Here is a 17,761-nt window from a genome sequence, read left to right as displayed (position 1 = left end):
AAAAGTGAAGTTGAACAAAACAACTAGTCTCAAACAAAGGGGAGAACTATATTCCTTTGGGAGACAATTTCACAACTGGAGTATTTCACTGAAAAGGCCCTGTTCCGTATGGCCATCAGCAGCATCAGGGGAGGCAGTGGGGGGTGGGGGGCAGACTGATGAAAGCAGTGTTGTGCTGTTGTGATGAAGCCCCACTCCTTTTGAATATATATTATGACACTGCATGCATGCCCCAAAGGGTATGGAGTTTGCAGCATGATGCTTTTACCACTTTGATGAAAGCAGGAAGCTTCTGCCAACACTCATGGTGCCCATCAACCTAGCCCTTAATGGTCAGTTTCTGGCTATGATAATGATCTGCAGTTCTTGAACTCTCCCACTAAGCTTTGGAAGAAATATTCTTAATTGGACTGTATAGGCCTGCCTAGCTAATTAACTGGTAAGCAGAATCTTATCCTCTCCATCTTGAATTAAGTTTTGAAGTTTGGGAAAAGAACAGTGCGTGCTGATCCAGGCCAAGTACACACAAGTGCACAGAGAGGTGGTTGCAAACTTTACTCATAAGTTTTGAGAAGTAAATAAACAAAGGAAATGTGAGTGCAAATGCACATGCGCACACACGCAGGCACAAAGTAGAGAAACAAGTCCCCAAAAGTTCAGCAAGCTTGCCTTAAAAGAGTTCCAATCCAAAACAGCAGGCACAAGGTGATTAAACAAAGTCCAAAGGTCCAAATGTTGTAGAAGGTTTGTCAGCTAGTCCAGGTCCACAGTCAAGGTCATGAAGTTTCAAATTGGGAGTCAAGGCTCACGGAGTCTGGATAAACGAATGGTTGTTGCCAAACGGGGAGGCTTGAGCTCACTGCTCTTCTTAAACAGAAGCAGCCCCAGTATTGCTCATTTGGAAGGGCAATGCTCCTTTCCTGCAAGGAGCCTTGCAGAGCCCCTTTGCTCTGGTCTGCTCTCCGTATGGTGAGCCTTTGCACTGGGAGGGGGTGGCAGCTCAGACTCATCTTCAGAGACTGGTGGCAGCTGTGCCTGCTGGTTACTGGACAACCCCACCTCTTCTGCCTGCAGCTACTCAGGCAGCAGTTCGTCTGGGAACTCTGGAACTGGATGCTCATTGTCCGTCTCCTCATCTGAGTCTGAGCTCGCCATGACACTGTCCTTTCCTTCAGAACCCTCCTCCTCTGTAGTTTGAGGCCTGGGCTTCTCTGGCTATCACTGATGGAAAAGGCATGTAAGATGGGGAGCATGAACATTACCCACATCTTCCCAGGAACACTCCTCTGATCCATAACCTTTCTAATCCACCAGATACTGGAGCTGTCCCTGGAGATGTGAGTCCAGGATGTGAGCCACCTCATATTCAGGTTTCCCATGGACATTGACAGGTGGTGGTGGAGGTGCCACAGCCCAATAAGGACTTATGGGCACTGCAGGTACCAAGAGGGACTGATGAAACACAGGATGTGCATAAATGCTGGGAGGTAATGTAATCTGAAAGGCCACCAGGTTAATGATAGCCTCTATAGGATATGGTCCCAAGAAACGATGATCCAATTTTTGTGATGGACGAAATGTGGAGAGATGTTTGGTGGATAACCATACTAAATCCCTGATGGCTAAAGAAGCACCAGATTGATGATGTTGATCCACAAATCGTTTGTAATCTTCCTTAGCTTTTCCCAGTTGGTCTCGGAGGACTTGATGAATCACTCACAATTCTTGCAAGAACGGGTCAGTGGCTGGAACGGGAGAGTCTGGAGAAGATAATGGGAAAAACCAAGGTTGATATCTGTAGTTGACTAGAAAAGATGTCATCTGGGTGGATGTGTGGTGCACACTGTTATATGCAAATTCTGCAAGGGCCAAGAGGTCTTTCCAGTTGTCCTGTTGGAAATTAACATAGCACCACAGGTATTGTTCCAGATGGGAATAACCCATTCAGTCCCTCCATCTGACTCTGGATGGTCCACAGATGATAGGTGGATTTGGACCTCCATGTTCTTGAGAAGGGTCCCCCAGAACCGGGCAGTGAACTGTGGGCCCTGATAGGAAACTACACACTTGGATAATCAATGAAGTTGAAAGATGAGGCATATCAACAACTTTGCAGTTTCCTGAGCAGTGGGTAAACTGGAGCACACAATAAAATGTGCCATTTTGGTCAACATGTCAACTACCACAAGGATTGCTGAGGGCCCCTTGGACTTGAGTAAGTCAGTGATAAAGTCCACAGATATGGCCACCCACAGATGTGCTGGAATAGAAAATGGTAGCAAGAGTCCAGAAGATTTTCTGGGTACGTTCTTGGCCTGGCGGCAATGGGACAAGATGCTACATATTGACTTATGTCATTCCGAATGTGTGGCCACCAAAAATCTCTTGAAACTAAGTGTTGGGTCTTAAAAAATCAGAAATGGCCAGTCGCAGGGGCATCGTGGCACCTTTGCAAGACTATACCATGCAGTGGGCCTGCTGGCACATAGGAGCTTCTGTGGAAGCACAAGTCTTCTTTCCAAGTCCAAGGATTGGGTTCGTCTTCAGGTATCTGTGAGAGGTCTTGCCAATGTGCTTAGGTGAATGGGTCCTGGTTTAGTTGCTCCTGAATTTGTTGGAGAAGGTCTATCAGAACCTGGGTGGCAGCAAACTCTTCCAAAGGAATGGCCAGACATGGTGGTACTTGGTTCTCCAAGTGCTGTTTCTCCAAGTGGCTGTACTCTGGTTTACGGGAGATGCCATCTGCTTGTTGATTATGCCCACTAGGAATATAGGTTATTCTGAAGTTGAACCAGGAAAAAAATTGTGACTGCCTCTTGGCTTGGCGGCAAGTGGGACAGGACGCTACATATTGACTTACGTCATTCTGAATGCATGGCCACCAAAAATCTCTTGAAACTAAGTGCAGAGTCTTAAAAAATCCGAAGTAGCCAGCCGCAGGGCCATCATGGGACAGTTGCAAGACTATGCCATGTGGCGGGTCTGCTGGCATATAGTAGCATCCAGGATGTTGGATCCCCTCCAGATGGTGTTGCCAAACCTCAAAAATGACCTTAATAGCCAGAAGCTCCTTGTCCCAAACAGTGTAATTTTTCTCTGCAGGCACAAGCTTTTGGTAGTAGGCACATGGGAATAAGATAACTTGACTGCTTATCCACTTGCAGTAATGCCATCCCAATGGCAACACTCAAAGCATCCGTTTCTAATATGAATGACTGTGAGAGGTCTGGATGCCTGAGGATGGGCTCTGAGGCAAATGCATTCTTAAGCGCTTCAAAAGATTGTTGTGCTGCCTCATTCCAGGTAAATGTGGTTCTTTTATGTAGCAAGCTAAGTCAGGGGAGTGGTGACTTCAGCAAACTGGGGTATGAATGTGCGATAATAATTGGCAAACCCCAATAATCGTTGTATTTCCTTAGCGCGACATGGAGCTTGCTACGTCTGGAGTGCTTCAACCTTAACCGGGTCCATGAAGAAGCTGATAGAGGAAATATGATGCCCCAAAAAGTCAATGGTTGCATGTTCAAATTCACACTTCTCAAGCTTGGTGTAGAGGCAATGTTCTCGGAGGTGCTGTAACATGTTTCAAACATGCTATGTGTACTCAGATGTAGAGGAGGAGGAGACTAGTATGTCATCAAGGTAAATTATGACATACTGATTCAGGAAATCCTGGAACACGTCATGCATGAATTTAAATGACCTCACTGTATATTCAAAGTGTGCATATCTAGTACAAAAGGCAATTTTCCACTCATCCCCTTTCCAGATTCTTACCAAATTGTCTACACCATGCAGGTCCAGTTTGGTGAAGATCTGAGGATTGTGCAAACGTTTCAGGAGCTCTGAGATTAACAGTAGAGTATACCAGTTCTTGATGGTGATATCATTTAATTTTCTGTAATTGGAACATAATCTCAGTTCACTTGGCTTCTTTTTAACAAACAACATGGGTACAGCCACTGGAGAAGAGGAGGGTCTTATAAAACCCCTTTTCAAATTTTTCCCAAGAAAGTGTCTGAGGGCTGCTAATTCTGGTTCTGATAAGGGATGTATGTCGCTTACTGGAAGTTTGGCAGGAACCAGACTGATAGAGCAAGTATAGGGCCTGTGTGGTGGGAAGTGGTCTGCCTCTTTTTTCACTGAAGGCATCAGCATAGTCCATAAATTGAGGAGGGAGACTCTAGAGAGGTAGCTGTGGTTCACCAGCAGCAAGGGTGTTCAGTATTTTGGACACATGAGACTTGCAAGAAGAGCTCCCAAATGTGATGGCACCCGAGGACCACACAATATGAGAATCATGGGCTTGAAGCCACTCCAGCCCCAAAACAATAGGAAAATTCTAAGCCATTCTATGTGACTGCCCATTTACATTTGCACTGGGTCTGTTGCTGAGGCCACTGGTCCGGAGTGTAGCAGCCAGCCATCAATTGTCTCTACTAGCAGAGGAGGCACTACTGCATGCTATGGAATATCCCACTCTTTGGCAAATTTCTCATCCATGAAATTTGCAGTAACCCCTGAATTAATCATGGTATGGACCTGTAAAGCTGGCCTTCCTGAGATCTGTAAAAAAAAAAAAAAAAACAGTCACAACAAGGTGTTTGGCAGGAGTAACATGGGATGCCTGGGTTTGGCTAGCCACCAACTTGGCCCAGTTTAACTGCCCTTCTAGACTGGGCTCAGTCCATTTCCCAACAGAAGGTCTGGCCTTTTTGGAAGGGCATGTAGCAACCAGGTGACCCTGGCTTCCACAGTATAGGCACAGACCCTCACACCAGCGTCTGTCCTTTTTCTCCTGAATGAGCTGAGGCTGAGCACCCCCGACTTGCACAGGCTCCTCCGTAGGAAATTCCTTGGGATTTTGAGATGGTGTGGGTAATGGTGCCATTGAGGTGTGTATCATTGCCTTCTGTTGCTGAACGCGGCCATTAATATGAAGGCACAAATGCGTAAGAGCCTGCAGGGTCTGTGGGCACTCAGTCCGGGCCAACTTGACTAATATTTTCGAGGGAAGACCTTCATGGAACTCATCCACTAAGGCAGTCTCATTCCATGTCAAATTCTGAGCCAAAAGACAGAATTCACTAATATACTCAGTTACTGGCTGGCGACCCTGTTTCAGCTCTCTAATGAGTTGATTAGCTGTGATGGTGTCTTTAGAGGTTGCAACAAGCCAGCCGTCTTACCAGAAACTGGTTTTGCTCTGTGGCAGACATGACAAGATGAAACAGAATCCTTAATATCTGCCCTTACCCTTGGCCACCAGAAGTCACTAACAACTTGATGTTGAACATCAACATTTTAAGCATCTTCCGTGTCCTGCTGTTTTGTTGTCATGGCAGAGTTGAAGTACTACTTCTCTTAGGGGAAGAGGACCATTGTGCAACAGCTGCCCCTCCTCTACTGTGAAAGGTAAAAAATAGCCTTGTTAGGCTCCCTGGAGGTCATCTCTGGAGATCATCCCTGGAGGTCATCCTGGTATATGCATCTGCTGCTGCTGTGCTCTAATCCAATCCAAGAGATCAACAGTCTGTCTCCCTAATCCCAGCTTTTTGGATAGGTATGACTTATGGTGGGACTCAAAGTTGCTTGGCTGTAGCACGGTGGTGTGTGTGTGTGTGTAGCACACTATATTCCAGCTTATTTTAGATGGCATCTGGAAGTTTATTCTGTGAGCCTGGAATGTAGGAAATGTAAAAATCAAAATGGGAGAAAAATTGCGTCCACTTGGCTTGTCGAGGAGTGAGCAATTATGCGTTCTGCAGAACCTCCAAATTCTTACGATCTGAATGAATTTGTATTAGGTGGGCAGCTCCTTCCAGCAAGTGCCTCCATTGTTGAAAAGCAGTTTTCACTGCCAGCAACTCCATATTGAAAATGTCATAATTCCTTTCTGCTGGGGAAAGCACCATGGAGTAAAAGGCACACGGCAGTAGATCTGACCCCTTTTCTTTCTCCACCTGGAGTAGAACTGCTCCTATCTGAAGAGTCTGTCTATATGGGTGGGTAGGGTCTGGGTGCCTTAGGAGAGGTTGTGAAGCAGAGTTCTTTTAATGCCTTTTGCTCTTGAATAGACCAGGAGAATCACCACGCATTTTTAAAGAGCTGAGACAGTGGTTTTATGCAATCGGCAAAATTAGGGATGAATTTCTGGTAGAAGTTAGCAAAGCCCACTGCACATCTTTCGTTTGAGAGGTAGGGTGGGGAGTGGAGGTGCTATTATAGAATAGATTGCATGTTTGCAAGATCCATTTGTATGCCTTCAGTTGAGATCCTGTACCCCACATAGTTTAACTGAGGCAGGACAAACTTCTCCAACTTGGCAAAAAGCTTGTTTTCCCAGAGCCTTTGTAGGACCTTTCTGACATGCATGCCATGCAAGGAGGGATCTTCGGAATAAACCAGGATGCCATCTAAGTACACCAGCACATACTTGCCTAAAATGTCCAAAACTATTTTGTTCATGAATCTAGAAAACACAGCCACATAGTTAACTAAGCCAAAAGGCTTCACTGTGTATTCAGACTTATCTAGTATGGAATGCTGTTAGGTATTTGTGTCCTTTCATTCAAATTGTAAGCACTTTTTAAGTCCAACTTTGTAAAAATGCATGCCTTTTGGTAGCTGGTCTAGGAGATCTGAAATAAGGGGCAGAGGGTGGTGGTCTTGAATAGTTACTCTGTTCAGATCTTCGTAGTTCTGAACGGTAATTGAAAGGTTAAAGATTAAAACTGGCTTTCTAATTAAAAGATTTTTCCATGTAGTTGCTGAGACTTCTCTGCTCTGGATACAGATTGGGTAATAAATACCACAGGCAAAACTGTGCCTCTGCAGGTTTTTCTACACCTACAATAAATTATAGGGAACCAGTGATTCATAGGCTGAATTCGGTTGGCCAAAGCTTCCCATTTCATTTTGCAAAATCACAAGTAGGGGGCTGCTTTAAAATTCTGGGAGTGTCTTGATGCAAAGAATCCCTGGGACTTTATTCCTTAGGATCTCTATTATTCCTCTTTCTGTACACAGAAAGAGATTCCCTGCTATGCTGTGAGAGGAATTATGTTGAAGGACAGGGTTTCAGGAGTTTTGGAGAAAAAAAGCTGCTCCTCCTGATGTCACCTGGCTCTACAGATAATTTAATTTGATATTTTAATGCAAAGAATAATTCTAATTAAAACAAATGACCAACTTATTCTTTGCATGATTAGACACAACAATATCTACATTCATTTAAAGAAAGATCCTAGCTCAGGCAATAAATAATTATCCTTACAGAAAGGGAAAGTAATTCTAATACACTTACTGGGTTAGATTTGCAAAGAAAATCTATTTTTTAGATTTTAGAATTAGATTATAAAATCTAATGTTTAGATGTTTCTAGAAAAACAATTCTTATAAAAAATGCTCACCACTTAGGTGATGCACATCATAAGGAGACCTGAGAAATTAGATTAGCATGAAGGATGAGAAAATACTTCCAGAGGTTCAGATATGAGTTTACTTGTCCAAACTGAACCTGCCAGTCTAGACAAGGAGCAGAGTTCAGCAAAGCTGGGAAATGCAAACTCTAAATAAGCAATCAGTAGCAGAACAGATTTCCCTCTCTCTCAGATAAGCTGTGAAGGAAGGAGGAAGCAGGCACTACTATGCCTTTCTTCTCTATGGGAGAAGGAAATCTCTCCCAGAGGGTTAAAGATCAGTTGCTCCAATCCTGGGTGAAACAGAAGACATTAGTCATATAGGGAAAACATGAAGTTGAACTCAGTTGTGGTTAGGATTCTTCTGTTAATTTATATTATGGCGTGATCAGAGTTTTTCTTTATGTCTTTGTTACTATTTCATTCTACCTCTGTGTGTGTGTGTGCGGGCGCGGGCGCTGCTGGCAGGAATCCTGATTTTCTTTTCTCATTTCCCTATTGGCCTTTTAATGCTTAGCCAATTCATTAGCTGCAATATACGTAACCAAAGACATCCTATCTAAGTATTTTCTCATTATGCTTGTACATTGATTCTGCCAAAGCATCATCAATGATGCCATGCGCTTCTGATGCCACAGGAGATTCTTCGACCTTCTTCCTCTGGAGTAAAAAGCACCAGGGCTGGGGGCGGAGGAATCTGTTCTTGAATGAAAGTGGCATGACCAAACAGAGTCCCCTCCACAGATCGTAGAAAGTTGCCATATTAGAGATTATGGGGGAGAGCTTTGGGCCCCCAACTGAGGAGTCAGAGGGACCAACCCACCACTCCCCTCTGTGTGTGTATATGCAAGTATGCATTCTTTAATAGCCACATTTTTAAAAACAGCCAATTTCTCACTCAAGCAAGTGGTGGTTTTAAGTTTGCCTTTAGACATGCAGGAGTGGTCAAGATGCATGCCATAAAAGGAAATCATTCTCTTCACACTGCATAAGAGCAACTCTGTATTTATTCATCTCACTTTGCTAACTTGAACAAAAAAATAAAAAAGTTCTTATCCATGCACCTTGGTTTGCTTCCTGTAAGCAATTCAAAAAGCTCCATAAGTATCAGCTTTAAACCAGGCACTGCTTTATCATGTATCTAAGGCCTACCTTATATAGTAAATGCATTCAGATGTACGGATATTCAAGGAAAAAAGGGAAGCCTTCAACACCAAGAATGGCACAAGTATATTTTCATAAATCTCCAGATGGTTACACAGATACAACTACTATGAATATCTATCCAATATCCAATATCCCTTGTATCTACATATAAACTAGATTTTAGGAGGCAAATAACAAACGTTGCAATGAGTCCTGTGGGACCGCAGTGTGGTATAAATGCAATAAATAAATGTCACAAAATATAAATTATTTGATCTTTCACAGACGGATTAATTAGCACAACCGCCACCATTCAAACATCTCTGCCTACTCTAGATTTCTCTGGGGGTGCTGATCTTGCACGGGGCAATGCATCTGCAGATTTATGCTCTATTTAATTTATTGATCCAAAGTATTCCATTTCAAAATATTCCAGAAAGCACTAGAAAATATTTGTTTGGCATTCTTCAGATTTATGTATCATCATAGTAGAAAGGGTATTTCTTATCGTTTAATTAAGAATGACTAAAGTTACATTAACTGATTGCTTTGTCAGCACATTTATTAGTTCCATTTGTATACCATAAGAATCAGTAAACCAGTATCAAGCCATGATTACAAACTGTGGTTTATTGCTCTAAAATACAGGTAGTCCTTGTTTAGCAACCACAATTGGGACTGACAACTTGGTCGTTAAGCAAAGCAGTCACTAAGTGAAACTGAAACTGTTCTTATAATCTTACTTCACTTTTCCTTTATTTTACAGACCTGCAAAAATCATAAATGCGAGAATTGGTCATAAAGTTTCACCACTGTTGTAACTGCAAATCGTTGCTAAATAAGGACTATCTGTAAGTCATGCTATAAGCACTAATTCCCATTTACACACAAACTACATTGGCTGGGTTCTCACATCCTGCTAAGCCATAAATCATAGGTATCCTTTTAACTGCCAAGGATCACGGTTAATATGCCTCTCCCAAGATCTGAAAAATGGGTGGGGCCATATCATATGTATTGCTGGGGCAAGTGTGTGGGAAAAACTTTGTTTTGTTAAAAAACGAGATAGGTTTATTTCAGGACTCACATTTTTCATAGAAGATGGAAAAGATAGTTTTGATCACTGAGTTCAAATTCCTGCTTAGGCCAAGAAACCAGATTAAAGTATCCTTGACAGATAGCTGGCTAGCCTCCTTTTTAACATCTTTCATGCAGGGGAGCCCACTGTTCTCTAAATAATTGGCATTACTTGGCATTGCTCTTCCTCTCAGGCAACTTTTTCTAGTGTTCTGTCAGAATCAGCTTTCCTGTAGTTTATACCCATTATACCACATCCTGAAGTGTGGAACAAGACAGAACAGGTCCCAACCTTCTTCTGTATGGTGTTCTTTCTATTAATTGAAGAGTGTTAACATATCCCTCTCAACCTCTTCTTCTCAAGGCTAAATATTTCCAAAATCTTCAACCTTTCTTCATAGGTTTTCGTTTCTAATCTGTTCGTTCTGGTTGCTCTTCTGTGAATCTGACATAGTTTGTGTGAACCCTTCTTAAAGTGTGGTGGTCTGGACTGAATATGATATTTGAAAAGGGTTTAACCAACACAGAATAAACTGGTATTATTTCTTGTGATTTGGAAACTATCCTCCTATTGATACAGCCTAAGACAACATGTACATTTTTTCAGCCATATTTATTTTCTACCTCAAAAGGGCCAAGAAATTGTGCTGTCAGTTCTCATCAATTTTGATCAGAGAAGGTTCTAGAAAGAGGGCTAGGAGGCTGCATTCAGTCCGGAGGCCACAGGCTGCAATCCCTGGCTTAGCACACTATATAAGCCAAGTTTGTTTTTCCTTCAGCTCTTTTCCGTCTGGCACAAAGAGGTATTTGTCCTGGCCAACATGAGATGTACATCATTATTGTTCCCATCAGAAGAGAGAACATTCAATAGGTGTTGCCCAAATTCATGAAAGGTGCTACTGACCTTTCTCTATATGAGTCTTAAGTTGCACAGTGACAAAACTATGCAATTAAAAAATAAGACACTGCATATTCATGACATGATTTGTACTTCAGTGCTGACATTGTCTACCAAATGTCAGCTAAAGTTAATTTATTGTATAACTTTTAGTCTCACCCTCTCATCAGCTCCAGTGATCATTGACAAAGTTCAGTGCAATCTGAAGAATCTGCTCTTTTAAGCATGAGTGGACAGGGTTTTTTAAAAATATATTTTTATCCCGCCTTTACTATTTTTATAAACAACTAAAGGCAGCGAACATTCCTAATGCTCCTTCCTCCTCCCATTTCCCCCACAACAACAACCCTGTGAGGTGAGTTGGGCTGAGAGAGCATGACTGGCCCAAAGTCACCCAGCCAGCTTTCATGCCTAAGGCAGAACTAGAACTCACAGTCTCCTGCTTTCTATCCTGGTGCCTTAACCACTAGGCCAAACTAGCTTTTGTTTGATTCTCTAAACTAAATTTGGATGATTTCTAGAGAGTTGGTTACAAAATAAATTTATGCTCACATTGAGGAGTACAAGGGCCATATTTGGAATAGGATTTCAGAAAATCTGGTTCATTCAGCCAAGAAAAATCACCTAGCAACCTTGAACCCGTCGGTGGCAGGATTAATACATGACAATACACTGGGAGAATGCAATCTCTGGATTGCAGCCTGTAAGATCCCTGGTCCCATTTGTCATCCCATAGCCCCCACAAATATACTGGGGATAAACTCTTATGCAGTCCTGAAATCACTGATCAAGGAGGATACAAATGCAATAAACAAACAATATTTAGTAAATATTTGTAGTAAATATGTTTGTGGAATATTTGTAGTAAATACATAATATTGAAAAAAAATTAAAACAGAACTGAAGACAGGTAAGGGGGACGCGGTGGCGCAGCGGCTTAATGACGCTGAAAGTTGCCGGCCAGAAATGGTCGACGCTTCAGCGGTTCAAGTCCAGCCTTCGTGTTAGCAGGGTGAGCTCCTGTTTCCTCCCCAGTTCCTGCAAACCCAACAGTTCGAAAACTCACATGAGTAGATAAATGGGTACTCTCACTCCGGTGGGAGGAAAAATGCTGGCGGCGCCTTGCAAAAAAGGAGTTGGGAGCAGTTGCCGGTAAGTGCGAAAAACCGTGTGCACCCAAAAAGGGCGCGAAGCAACGGAAACCCCGCCTCCTGCGCTCCCCAGCTGGGCTCTGCTCTAGGAAGGAGGCTCTGGCAAACCACTTCCGAAAAACAATTGCCTTGAAAACTGCAAGGACTCGTCCAAGCAGTCACTGCAGAGTCGGTAACGACTGAGCGCAGATTAAAAAAAAAAAAAAGACAGGTAATTGCACTATCCATCTGATCTTTTAATCCAGAGATGAGGAATCTATCAAGGATTACACCCATTTAGATGTTCAATCAATCAAACTTGAATGCGCTTTGCCTTTGTAGTTGCTATCTACTTCGGGCTGCACAATGGTAGTAGACAGGATAAACTCAAAGATGGATAAGATAAGAATTGAAACTGGTCTGTGTCTATTTGGGACGGGGTCAGTTAGATCATTCCTGACCAAGTTCTGAATTAATAGGCTGCCTGAAAACCAGGCCAGGAGCTGGCCACAATCCTAAAACTACAGCTGCTTTGTCCTATTAAAACAGTACCGTATTGAAGGGATCAATATCTAAACTGGTAATGAATTAATATTTAAATTGGCAATATTAACTGCATAGCTTTTAAGCATGCACAAAAGTTCTTTATAGCCAAGCTTCAATACTAACAGAACTTAGCAAAGTTACAAAAGGAAGCAACTAACCACAAATGAACCATGCTAGCTCCGAAAATAACAAAGTGCCTCCCATGACTAGACCTGTAGCCTAAAAAAGGGAAGAATGACCCAGAACAGGGATCTACAGGGACTTATAAGGAATAAGAGTTAGGGGCTTTCATGGGAGGGAACTCATTTGAATTAATATAAGCAAACAGGGGAGGGGAATAATATATTCTGGAATTAATATAAACAAACAAGGGCGGAGAATAACGTATTCTGTTCAAGTTTCTTTGGCTGTAAAAACTCATCTTTATTATAATGGTACTAAATTCTGCTATTTTAAAATGCTAGAAAAAGCTATATTTTTGTCTTCAAGGTTGTGCCACCCTGCTCTCTCCTGGTGCATGGTGTGGGCACCCAGACTTTTGCTTGGCCAAATAAAAAGCTGCTTAGAGAAGTCCCTGCTTGAAGTCTCCTGTTTTGTGCTGCTGATTGACTTCAAGTTTTCTGGGTAGCCATGGACCTTACAGTATCAATAGATTCAGAGTTACTCAGTAGAAAATACTGAAGCTGAAAACCTATATACAATGAATTCAGTGGGATTTAATAATTTAAACTTAAACTCAACAAAATACTTTATTTCAAACTAGGCCAAAAAAGTCACAGTATGGCTAATTAAAAAACACAAATTTTGGCTTAGGCACTGGTGTTAAGTAAGAATTCGGTTCAAGGGGAGGGGAGGGAGTGGCCTAGAAATTATTAGCTCTATTATCACTGGACCTTGGAAAGGAAATTTCTCTCTCAGCAAAGCAAATTGCTGAGAACTACTGCTTCCACAGCTTTTGCTTTGTGCTATTACACAAAGTTGTGTTTGGCGTGACCATCCAACAACCATCTCTTTCCCCCAGTTGAGAGGTGGGAAGGAGGCATTCCTGTGTTCCTGCAGAGCTGTGATGGATTGTAGAAATAGGCAGGGAGGTGTTGTTGTTGTTGCATTGTCAATGTTAAGGTGCCAGTGTTTTCTGTTTGTGGGCATTTGTCTGTGTAGATTTGTGTGTGCATGTAAGACTGAGAAACTGTTTTGAGTTGCACAGAAAAACTTTAAACTATATTTCAGTCTGTTCCTTTAAAAGCTCAGTCTCTCTGTGGTGCATGCAGGCCCTGGCCAGGCCTCCATCCACCATTCATTCTGGTGTGTAGGTTTTGTGTATAATTGTGCATTGTGATAAGTAAGAGGTTTCTGTTGTTTATTGCTGCAATTTATTCTTCACTGTTTGAAGTGTGTGTAAGTTTTTTTTCATATTTGCCTTAGCCTCACCTAGACTCAAAGCCTACAAGATTTGCTCTCACCATGCCTGCCTCTTACATTGTTACATTGACTGAAGGTCAAAAGGAAGAGGAAGAGGCCAGAGGGGAATACAGTACAGTGGTACCTCGGTTCATGAACTTAATTCGTTCCATGATTCTGGTCGCGAACTGAATTGGTCGCGAACCGAATCAAATTTTCCCATAAGGTTCAGTGTAAATAAGGTTAATCCGTTCTGAACCATATGTATTTTTTTTTAAACCACAAAAATATGAAACAAAGTACAGTACAGTACAGTATGAAGAGAGAGAACACTAACCTTGCTTGAGATGACTTCTGGCATGGAGGACAGGAAGGCGGGTGGGGAGGCGGTTATTGTTTGGAGGGAGAGTCCCCCTTGCCTACAGGAAGCCACGACGACGTGTCAGAGCAGGGAAGATGGCCGCGGGTTGTGTTTGTCACCTGATGCGGAGTTCACTAACGGAAGCAAAATTTTGCGAACGGTGCTGTTCGTGAACCGAATTGTTCATGTACAGAAGTGTTCATGAACCGAGGTATTACTGTACAATGCTTTTACAGAAAATCCTTCCCCACCCCGTTTTCAGGATTTTTGCAATACTTTCACACACATCAACTTCAATCCTTTGAGCTTGCACCAAGATTTCACTGCGTGTCTCTATATACGCAGAGTGCAAATTATGTCACATTGAAAGTACCTTATCCTTGCATTTTTGGGACTGAAAAACTGATTTATGTTGAATTACCACTTTGTTTCCAATGGCTATAGTTCTTTTCAGGCCGCAATTTTTTTTGGGGGGGGGAAAACGACTGACACTGCACTTCACCACCACCATCTCCTCTGATGCAGCAATCTCTTGTTAACCAACTGAGTATATGAAAAGGCAAGGAACTGGTTAATGAAACTATAATTTTGCCTATTGAACATTCTGATAGAGATGAGCCATATATTACATTACAAGTTGAGGGAGAAGACTGCGGGTGTTTACTTGATGGAGAACTTCTTGCTCCTTGTTGGCACCCAGGAAAGCTGATTTCAAATTGCAGGGATTGGGAAGGATGGTTGGAGTGGGGGGAGAAGCGATTTGATTGGGAAATCTGTGCATTGGCAGCTGTTGGTACACTGTTTTTTTTTTTTTTTTTTTGAGGCATACCTTTCTTTTCCCTGACAACTTTGTAAACAGAGAGCCATCATCCACTGTACTCTAGATGGTCTAAAATTTTCTTTACCAGGTTTATCTGTTAGCTTCTAAAACTGGCTGAAGCCTACCACAGAGACCCAAATACTTGACTCTTTAGTTTCACAGAATGGGATCACAAAGGTTCACCTGCCAAGTTACAGTTTTGTTTTGCCTTAAGTCGCTTACCTGGACTATATTATACACCTGGGCATAAGAGAATTTTTCCCTGCCAGAATGGATGCTATTTTTCAATTGCCAGTGCCTTCTATTGAGTGCCAGAGCGACTTGTAGCCCACTGTTCTGTACAGCTGGACCCTGTTGCTCATGGTGCAGTAGGATGCCTGAGAACTTTGGCTGCTACTATCCTTCCTGTTCAAATATCAAAAGACTTGGTTATGGGTTTTCCATTAATTTTGTTCCTCATGAAGTTGCTGAACTCAAGCCTTTACCCATCAGCATTTAGCCTCTTATGAAACAGCTCAATTTAGTCCAAACGTAACTTTGAAGTGGTGTATAACATTGAATCCTGCAATTCTACTTCTTGAGACTACAGATAAGGAAGTTACCAACTTAACCATTTGCAGACCATAGAACCGGTAGAGAAATCTCACTCAACTCTTACTGATGTGCCCCTACAAAATCCTAACCTTGAACTCTTTTTGGATGGGTCTTTCCTTTGTGGTTGACGGAGTCCATTTAACAGGGGGTACATTTTTTATTTTTTTTAATCTGTTGAGTGGAGCACTTGCCACTTTCCTTCGGAGCCCAAGCAGCTAAACTTTAACTCAAGCTCGTCATATTGCTAGAGATAAAACTATTAATATCTTCACTGAGTCTAAGTATGCTTTTGATGTTGTTTCACCTTTGGATGCACTTTTCCTTTTATTACTAAAGACAATCACTCTACTAATCAGGCTGTTAAATAGGCTGCTCAACAACCTTGTGTCTTTTGGTCTTTGTACCTCTGTTTCAAGTTCCCTCTGCTACTGCTTATGAGGGGCTTCTTTCAGATGGTGGGAACACTGAAAAATTGCTTGGCCAAAGTAGTAGAAGTAATTGGTTGGGGATGGGTAGAGGTACTCCCCATGGCAACCTTAAAGGAACTAAAAATGTCTCCTTATGAAATTGTTTATGGGCTACCAATGTCTTTAGGCCTTGTAATGATTCCCATCCCAGAAGGTGTTCATCCTGACCCATGGTCAAGTTACTTACACGCTATACAATTGTTTCAACAGGAGCAGTGCTAAACCCAAGAATGAGTCAGACAACGTCATGACCAGAATGGGCTACTTGAAACTGAACCGTTTGACCAATTGTAAGCAGGAGAGTGGGTGCGTCGAAAAGTGCATCAGAGGAAAGACAGTCTCTCCTTAAGGTGGAAAGGCCCGTACCAAGTGCTATCAGTAGCTCACAGCAGTGCAAAGTTTGAAGGTCTGACTTTGTGGGTTCACCTAAATCATCTCAGGTGCACTCCAGCTCCAGAAGCAAGCACTACCAAGGACTTTGTTCCAGACTCCCGGAAAACAAGCAGAAGAAAGAAGGGTGAAGTACAAAACCCCAAAGACCTCTGAAGATAAGTTTTACTGGACTCTTGCTAGTTTAAGGTTGCCTTTTAGGCTCCTGCAGTTATTTAATTACAGTGGGATAAAAAAGTATTTAGTCAGCCACCAATTGTGCAAGTTCTCCCACTTAAAAAGATGAGAGAGGCCTGTAATTTTCATCATAGGTATACCTCAACTATGAGAGACAAAATGGGGGGAAAAATCCAGAAAATCACATTGTCTGATTTTTAAAGAATTTATTTGCAAATCATGGTGGAAAATAAGTATTTGGTCAATATCAAAAGTTCATCTCAATACTTTGTTAAATATTCTTTGTTGGCAATGACAGAGGTCAAACGTTTTCTGTAAACAAGTCTTCAAACGCTACAGCTCTCCTAAATGAAGAACAGGAACAGCTAAGAACAAAAATCTTGCAGAAAGACTGGCCATTGACTTTATGTTGTTCAAAATGGCCCATGGGTGTAAGGAATTTCCAGGTATGTTTAACCTGAGTGACAATTCCTTATGAGTTAAAAAAGCCACTGTGCAAGATTTGAGGGATCTTGTTTTCCTTGTAGATAGTGGATAAACAGAGGGGCATAAAGTAACTTGAGATCTATTACTTACTTATGTATGCCTGCATCATCATATGAATATGTACGTATGCATCCTTTTCCCTTCCCCTTTCCTGAAATATATAAATATCAGAGCATCTCTTTTGTCTGCAGGGGAGTGTCTCCCACTATCCCTTGGTGGGGTCCCCCTCTAGTATGTACTGTCTAATAAACACTGCAGCGAAGCCTTGATTATTTTGCATATGGGTCCTGCGTTTTGATTCCACACCCCATATTTATCGCTTAATACTGCTTCAGTTTCCCAGATGCCTTTTTTTCCTGTTGAACAGCTGCAGTTACAGTCTTTACACATTACAGTGGTACCTCGGGTTACGAACTTAATTCGTTCCGTGACTCTGGTCGCATCCCAAATTGGTCGCAACCCGAAGCAAATTTCCCCATAAGGTTCAATGTAATTACCGTTAATCCATTCTGGTGTGGAGGACAGGGAGGCGGCTATTGCTTGGAGGGAGAGTCCCCTCCCTACGACCACGTGTCAGGGGCGGAAAATGGCCGCGGACCACATGTCAGGGGTGCAAAAATGGCTGCGGGCCACGTGTCAGGGGTGGAAAAATGGCCACGGACCACATGTCAGGGCGGAAAAATGACCGTACCCCGAGGTGGAGTTCGCACATCGAGGTAAATTTTTGTGGCCGGAGCTGGTCGTAACCTGAAAAGTTCGTTAGTGGAGGCGTTCGTATCCCGAGGTACCACTGTACAGATAAATGCAATCTTAAGGTTGCGTTTCATGAATAAGGGTCTTTTCCCGT

General features: G+C 42.4%; 1 protein-coding gene across 4 annotated transcripts in view; it reads right to left on the bottom strand.

Annotated features, from left to right (window-relative positions):
- Positions 1–17,761, bottom strand: part of NVL (nuclear VCP like) — a 60,391-nt gene that overhangs the window by 8,551 nt on the left and 34,079 nt on the right. Inside the window, exon 20 of one of the 4 annotated variants that reach the window (XM_025165464.2) lies at positions 4,164–4,566. The exons of 2 other annotated variants lie outside the window; for them this stretch is intronic. In XM_025165464.2, the coding sequence (XP_025021232.2) occupies positions 4,465–4,566 (102 nt within the window). In that variant the 3' untranslated portion in view covers positions 4,164–4,464. Of the gene's footprint in view, positions 1–4,163; positions 4,567–13,983; positions 14,115–17,761 lie in introns of those variants that run through there. One more of the 4 variants, XM_088146173.1, reaches the window with a different exon arrangement.

The sequence above is a fragment of the Python bivittatus genome, unplaced genomic scaffold, assembly GCF_059951505.1.
Source record: "Python bivittatus isolate LINGU-HERP-01145 unplaced genomic scaffold, Pbiv_v1 ctg000020_np1212, whole genome shotgun sequence".
Classification (NCBI taxonomy): Eukaryota; Metazoa; Chordata; class Lepidosauria; order Squamata; family Pythonidae; genus Python; species Python bivittatus.
This window is presented reverse-complemented; position numbering and strand designations above follow the sequence as displayed.